Raw genomic sequence first — 8200 nt, 5'->3', positions numbered from 1 at the left:
TGTTTTCTCTGTGATTAATATTTGTAATTGTTTTGTGATAGTGAAAAAGGTTTATCTTGTTTGAGATAAGCGACTGGACGTAGGATCCGTGTGATCCGAACCAGGATAAAATTATCTGTGCAAATTTCTCTCAACCTTACTCTTTTATTTATATCTATTATTTGCGTAATAAGTTTAATTGAGTAGAAATTAAAAGGCACGCGTTGGTTTTAAAAACCCTCTTGGTTTGTTATTCCACGCTAATAATTCTGCTGCAGCCGATTTTAACATTAAGCCTTTCATATACTTTGCTTTTGGTTCGTTGATCATTGATGTGATTTAGTCTATCATAACGTTATTTAACATTCCTATTAATTATATACAAGAGAAAATATAAAATATCAAGAGAGAAAGACATATTTGTAAGATGCATTATTTTAATAGTTTTTATTTTCAAGGATGAGCCTTAATGAATTATTAAATTTGATATTATTAGTAAATCTTTCCTTAAAGTAAATCTTTTAAGGAAAGATTTATTGGAAAAATACAACCTTAATTAAATTTCAGTTTCACCCACATAAATGATTGATATTACTTCTTATCCAAAATCTTAAAATAATGAGTTTATAGATATTTTTTGGGTGTTTAATTTTCTCAACTCTACTAACCTAAGATTTAGACTTGAATTCGCAACCTTTATCAAGTGGATCACTAATTTATTAGTTTCATGTTGACTTAATTAAGAAAGAAAAAAAAAAGATATTTTCTTTATGGGCTTTTCAACCCATTATGGAATTTAAAATAATACAATCCTTTGCATCAAGATTACTAAAGGAGATAAAAAGACACAAGCTTTGATTATTTTTGGTGAGAAAAGAAAAAAAAAGCACCAAAAGAAATAATGAAATTGCTTATATGGAGAATTATAATGTTATTAGCAATACATTAGTAAAAAAAAAAAAAATAACTTGCACATTTGACATTGGTTTACCTATAACTAAAGAAAAAAATGATGCGATGACATTTTTGTAATTATCGCAAAAGTATATGTCTCGGTTCAAAAAGAACCAGTGTCTAAAACTGACACGGTAACATTTTTGTAATTATTCCAAACGTCTATGATCTCAGTTCTCTAAAGAACTAAGGCATAAAATAACTATTTTTTTTAATCTGTTTTAGAGGGTTTAAGCCGCGGTTCTTTATAGAACTAAGGCTATAGACCCTTATTGTCTCGGTTAAAAAAATAACCGAGGTAATAACATGTGTTTATGGTTAAATTTCGCGAACAGAGGCCTTTTCAGTCAGAAGCTTTTCTGTGTGTGGTGTTGTGCCACTACTCTCTATTCTTCCATTTTCGCGGCCATCATTCTTTCATTATTTTCTTTCATTTTACGTTGATTAAGTGCTTATGTATGATTTCTTTTGTTTTGACCGATTGATTTTGTGCACAGGTGCTCTTCAACTACATTTTGGGATGCATTTCGTTTCGTTTCAGCCCCAAACTCACCTTCAAGGTAGTTTCGTTTTAGGTTTTTCATGTTTCGTTTGGTTGATTGTTCTTCATACACCATACATATCAAAACATAGGTATAGGTAAAACTGAGAGTATATTCAAACGAACTCTAAAAGAAATGAAAATTTGTATGAAGAACCAAAAAGCCATGAAAACCTCTCACAAAAAATTTCAACTCAAAATTCAAAGTGTAACTATATTAAATATTTTTTCAAAGTTTGAAAAATAAAATAAAATAAATTCTCGATAAATAGAAAACAACGTTTTCTGTGTTTGTTTGTGTTTCTGCGACTATATATGTCATATGGTTTATGTGATACAGAAACGATAATTTTTTTTAAAAAAAAAAACATACATTATACTACGGTTATGGTAAAAACCGAGACAAAAAGGTTCTATAACCTTGATTCTGATCCAAATGAGACAATAAACATTTTAATTAATTAATTTTAAGAGTCTATAACTCCCGTTCAAACTAAAACCGAGACAATCTTTTTATTTACTTTATTACCTCGGATTTTTTGAACCAAGACAAAAACGTAATCTTTTTGTCTTGATTTTTGAACCAAAGCAAAAATTCCTTATTTCGTCTGAATATAACTCAGTTACAGAGTCACTGTCAAAAATCCAAAACAACCAAGGCAATCCCTTCATTGCACCAATGATATATTTTGATCATGATATTTAGATCATATATGGTTATCCCTTTGTGAGCCCACAAAGCCATATTATTGCAAAGGAAAGAAGATTCCTCCTCCACTCGTGGTGGTTCACTTGAAACTTCCNATCACATATTATTCCTTTCATATATCAATCAATTTATCTATATATCAAAATTGCAATATGTTAACGTAAAATAATAATAATAAAGTTTAACAAGTTTTAATAAGTTTTTAGGATACCAATTACTTATTTAAGTTAGATTAGTGATAAGGTTTCACAACAAGCTTTAATACATATTATTTTGATATATACATATTTTCTTTTAGAAGATAATACAGTCTGTTGAAATTCAGAATGGAAAATGGGGCACTGAGGGATCCATTTTGACCTATAATTACATACTTGGTATGGCAACTTCCCCTTCTAAACTTTATTAACAAAACATTAATTAATTATATTATTTGAATTGTTTATTTTTTCTTTAAGTTCCACAGCTAGTACAATTATTGTCAAAATTTAAATTATGCATGTAAATATGTAAATCTCATTTTATAAATCGGTTTTCTATTATTGAGTTAGGTTTAAACTTCACTTCTTAATATGATATCAAAGTCATGAGTTAGATTCTATCATAACAAAACTTATTGTTTATTGAGTTTATTGTTTTACTCTATATCAAACTATCTATTCATGTTCAGTCTTATACTTGATATTTATATACATCGACGATATTTATATAGCTCGACGTAAAGAGAGTGTGTTAAAAATATTACATTAATTAAAGATAAAATCAATTTATAATAAATATGTGATGGAAACATTACTTTATAAGTCAGTTTTATAAGTTAATTTAGTCTTCAACTTCATTTATAGTAGATATGTGGTGAAAATATCAGTTAATATTATATACATCGATAATATTTATACACTTCAACAACGTGAGAAAAGTGTGTTAGAAGTTTCATATATAGATTAAAAATAAAATCAATTTATAATAGATGTGCGGTTAAAACATCAGCTTATAAATCGGTTTTATAAGTTAAATTTGTATTTAACTTCATTTGTTAACATTTTTATAAGTGTACATGAATATTGTTTATGGAAAGCTAATTTTAGTTGGAACAAGAACAGATGGGAAGATTTGTGTGGCGAAAAAGTTGGTTGAAGTTGTAGAGAGGGAAAACAACAAAGTGAACATGAAGATTATAGAGGGTGACGTTCTGGAGCATTACAAGACCTTCAAATCTAATTTGCAAGTTACTCCAAAGGAAAATGGTAGTGTGGTGCAGTGGATAATAGAGTTTGAAAAACACCAAAACAACATTCCTGATCCTCATATCCTGTTGCAAAAGGCAGCTGAAATCACCAAGGACATTGATTCTTACCTTACTAAGAAATAAAACCTCGTATATGTATCTAAGAAATAACGATTATGTGAATTATGGGGCCTAATAATTAATTACCCCTTAATTGCATCAATCTTATGTATTAAGTGCTTGTAATAAAGTGCATCAGTAACTACTATGTATAGGAGTGACTGGGCACCTTTGTGTTATGTTGCATGATTTGTGTTAATACTAAGAAAATTTACCATAACAAAAATTCATCATTTTAATACCAGGAACTAAATTAATAAAAAATAAATAAAAACTACAACCGACCAAATATTTATTTAAGTATTAAAAGTAAAAAGTAACTCAAAATATATGTTACCCTAGCTTAAATCTAAAAAAACATTAGAGGGTGACGTGAATTATATATATATATATATATATATATATATATATATTAATATTAATATTAATATTAAAAATATCATTTTACCTTATTATGTGTTCAAGTTCTCTGTTGATTTTTCTTACTATCTTTTGTTCTGTAATATACTGATTTGATATATTAAAAAAATTTGTATATTTTAAAATATGAAAATGAATTGAACCACACTTAATAAACTTTAATTAGTATCCAATGTGTATTTTTTTTTTAAAATGTGGAATTCAAAATAGAAAGTATAGAAGCAAACAGTTTCTTCGATATCAATTGTAAGGTTTTATTTAGGTTTAATTGCTTCTTTTGTCCCCAGTTTGGTTGAAGTGTGTCAAATTCGTCTCTCTTTTAGAAAAATGTCAACTTTGTCCCCATATAGAAAAAATTTGTGTCAATCAAGTCATCTCCGTTAAAAATTATTGCTTTCAAAACTCACTTTATCCACTGCAATATCAGGGATCGGACCCATGAAATGGTTATTATTCAAAATTCACTTTAAGTTTTTAACACTATTAGTTTGTATTTAACGGAGATGACTTGATTGACACAAATTTTTTCTATATGGGACGAAATTGACATTTTTCTAAAAGAGAAATGAATTTGACACACTTCAACCAAACTGGGAACAAAAGAAGCCATTAAACCTTTTATTTATACAAAATTTTATTCTAGGCACTAGAAAAAAAAAGTGAAAAAACAATAATATTCTTCATAAACTAAAATTAACTTATATATAAATAAAAAATTAATGAGAACTTAAAAAGTACATAAGAAGTTCTAACAAATAAATTAGTTTATTCATGAACTAGTTTTACTTTAACAAAAACATTTTTTTTTTTGCTGTATATATGATGAAATTTATATAGGCTTTGATTTGAAGTCTTACTATAAAATGTGTGTTTTATATTTGGAGAACAAAAGAGGGAAAAGTTAGTGTGGTTAAGGAGATCCTGGAAGACATTGACAAGGAAAAGAAGAAAATAAGCTTTAGGGTTATTGAAGGAGAACTGCTGCAACATTACAAGAGCTTCAAGATTATGATACAAGTTACTCCAATGGAAGAAGGAAGTACAGTTCATTGTGTCTTTGAATATCAGAAACAGAGACATCACATTCCTGATCCTCATGCCATAATGCAAATAACACTTCATATCAACAACACAATTAATGCATATCTTACTCACAACTATAACTGATAAAGAATCTTCAAGTGATACGAATTGTAAAATAAATTTTCTTTAAAAATAAAAGGATAATGATACTTAAATAATATTTTTTTGATAACATTTAAATATCGTGTCATTTTGTGATTAGTTCAAAATTACTTCACAATCAATAATAATAATCATAAATACCACAATGGACCAATCACAGAATGACACATAGATAATGTTCAAATGTTGTCAAAAAAATAATGTTTAAGTATCATTATTCAAAATAAAAATATGATAGAATACTATCTCTTAAATATGTACGAGAAGAAGTTAAGAAAAGACATTTGCGAAACATCTGATCAATCTCATGTCCTTTATCTCTAGCTCTATTTTTCGTTTGATCAAATAAAAAATTATGTATTATTTAACTTAATTATTTCCATCCCTTGTATGAATTTCTTTGGTGTTGTGCTATTTTACATTCAAAATATATTGAAGTTCACTCATTTTTATGTTTTAAAATCTATTAGTTTTTTAATATATCATAAGAATCAATTTATTTTAAAGGAACTATATATGGACAACAACAAAAACTAATAAAGAATCTTAGGTCTCATTATATTAAAAGTATAAAAAAAATTATGACTTTTGTCTTCATTTATTTGCTGGAGTTATTATGATTTTGTCTTCTTGCACTTATTAGGTTTAGATTAATTTCTATATACAGGATTAGTCATATTAATGAATAACACATCTTTAATATATCAGATCGTGAGAGAAAAATATGAATAGGATAAAAAGTAATTCTCTAAATTTAGATTATAAAATTGTTTAAAATCTTGATCGAGTCATTGAAATGTAACATATCAAATTACATGTATATTTCCATATGGAAAAGTTTAAATTAAATATACACAGTAATATATTTTGGGACTATGACTCCAAGCACATGATAATTAGACCTGGTGCACATGCATTTATTTCAAACAACAATAGCAACAACATTTGAGAAAGTGACAATTGTGCACACACATTTATTTCAAGTAACAATAATAACAACATCAAAGAAAGAGACATAAACTAATCAATCTTAGAATTGACCATGAATGTTCTTCTATGTGGTTGCATACATTTCTAGCTTATAACCTTAATGAGAAGTAAGACAAACCCTTTTCTTTAGATTTTATCTTTTTTTTGTCTTTCTTAAGTTTTGACTTAAGCCTTTCATATACTATGCTTTTGGTTCATTGATCATTGATGTGATTTAGTCTATCATAACGTTATTTAACATTCCAATTAATTATATACAAGAAAAAATATAAAATATCAAGAGAGAAAGACATATTTGTAAGATGCATTATTTTAATAGTTTTTATTTTCAAGATGAGTCTTGATGAATTTTTGAATTTGATATTATTAATAAATCTTTTAAGGAAAGATTTATTGGAAAAATATAATTTTAATTAAATTTCAGTTTCGTCTACATAAATGATAGATATCACTTCTGATTCAAAATCTTAAAATAATGAATTTATAGATATTCTAAATTTCAGTTTCGTCCACATAAATGATTAATATCACATCTGATTCAAAATCTTAAAATGAATTTATAGATATTATTTAATTTTCTCAATTCTACTAACCTAAAATTTAGACTTTTCTCGACATTTGTCAAGTGGATCACTAATTTATTAGTCTCATGTTGACTTAATTAAGAAAGAAAAAAAAGATATTTTCTTTATGGGCTTTTCAGCCCATTATGAATTTAAAATAATACCATCCTTTGCATCAAGATTACTAAAGGAGACAAAAAGACACAAGCTTTGAGTATTTTTGGTGAGAAAAGAAAAAAAATGCACCAAAAGAAAGAATGAAAATGCTTATATGGAGAATTATAATGTTATTAGCAATACATTAGTAAAAAAAATTTTAACTTGCACATTTGACATTGGTTTACCTATAACTGAAGTAAAAAATTATGCGGTAACATTTTTGTAATTATCACAAAAATATATGTCTCATTTCAAAAAGAATCGGTGCCTAAAACTGACGCAGTGATATTTTTGTAATTATCGAAAATGTCTATGACCCCAGTTCTCTAAAGAACTAATTAAGGCATAAAATAACCGAGGTAATAACATGTGTTTATGGTCAAATTTTGCGAACAGAGGCCTTTTCAGTCGGAAGCTTTTCTGTGTGTGGTGTTGCGCCACTACTCTCTATTCTTCCATTTTCGTGGCCATCATCTTTAACTTTTCTTTCATTATTTTCTTTCATTTTACGTTGATTAAGTTTTTAGGTATGATTTCTTTCGTTTTGACCGATTGATTTTGTGCATAAGTGCTCTTCAACTCTTCGAATAGACGCTTTGGAATGTTCATTTCGTTTCGTTTCAGCCCCAAACTCACCTTCAAGGTAGTTTTGTTTTAGGTTTTTCATGTTTCGTTTGGTTATTGTTCTTCATACACCATACACATCAAAACATAGGTATAGATAAAACTGAGAGTATGTTCAAACGAACTCTAAATGAAATAAAAATTTATATGAAGAACCAAAAAACCATGAAAACCTCTCACAAAAATTTTCAACTCAAAATTCAAAGCATAACTATTTTAAGTATTTTTTTCAAAGTTTGAAAAGAAAAATAAAAAGATTCCCGATAAATAGAAAACAACGTTTTCTGTGTTTGTTTTTGTGTTTCTGCGACTATATATGTCATATGGTTCATGTGATACAAAAATATTTTTTTTAAAAAAAAACATACTTTAGACCACGGTTATGATAAAAACCGAGACAAAAAAGATTTTATAACCTTGATTCTGATCCAAACGAGACAATAAACATTTTAATTAATTAATTTTAAGAGTCTACAATTCCGATTCAAACTAGAACCGAGACAATTTTTTTATTTACTTTATTACTTCGGATTTTTTGAATTAAGACAAAAACGTAATCTTTTTGTCTTGATTTTTGAACCAAAGCAAAAAGTCCTTCCTTCGTCTGAATATAACTCAGTTACCGAGTCACTATCAAAAATCCAAAACAACCAAGGCAATCCCTTCATTGCACCAATGATATATTTTGATCATGATATTTAGATCATATATGGTTATCCCTTTGTGAG

At 27.3% G+C, this 8200-nt stretch overlaps 1 protein-coding gene across 1 annotated transcript in view; it reads left to right on the top strand.

Moving 5' to 3' along the window:
- The window catches only part of LOC106760536 (MLP-like protein 43), an 8969-nt gene extending 5259 nt beyond the window's left edge, over nucleotides 1-3710 (top strand). The window contains exons 3-5 of the mRNA XM_022780252.1: nucleotides 1431-1493; nucleotides 2482-2560; nucleotides 3287-3710. Coding sequence (XP_022635973.1) covers nucleotides 1431-1493; nucleotides 2482-2560; nucleotides 3287-3555 — 411 coding nt within the window. The 3' untranslated portion in view covers nucleotides 3556-3710. The remainder of the gene's footprint in view (nucleotides 1-1430; nucleotides 1494-2481; nucleotides 2561-3286) is intronic.
- The last annotated feature ends 4490 nt before the right edge of the window (nucleotides 3711-8200 follow it).

This window comes from Vigna radiata, chromosome 5, assembly GCF_000741045.1.
Source record: "Vigna radiata var. radiata cultivar VC1973A chromosome 5, Vradiata_ver6, whole genome shotgun sequence".
In the NCBI taxonomy this organism is placed as follows: domain Eukaryota; kingdom Viridiplantae; phylum Streptophyta; class Magnoliopsida; order Fabales; family Fabaceae; genus Vigna; species Vigna radiata.
Note: the sequence above shows the minus strand (reverse complement) of the source record. Positions and strands in the feature narration are given on the sequence as shown.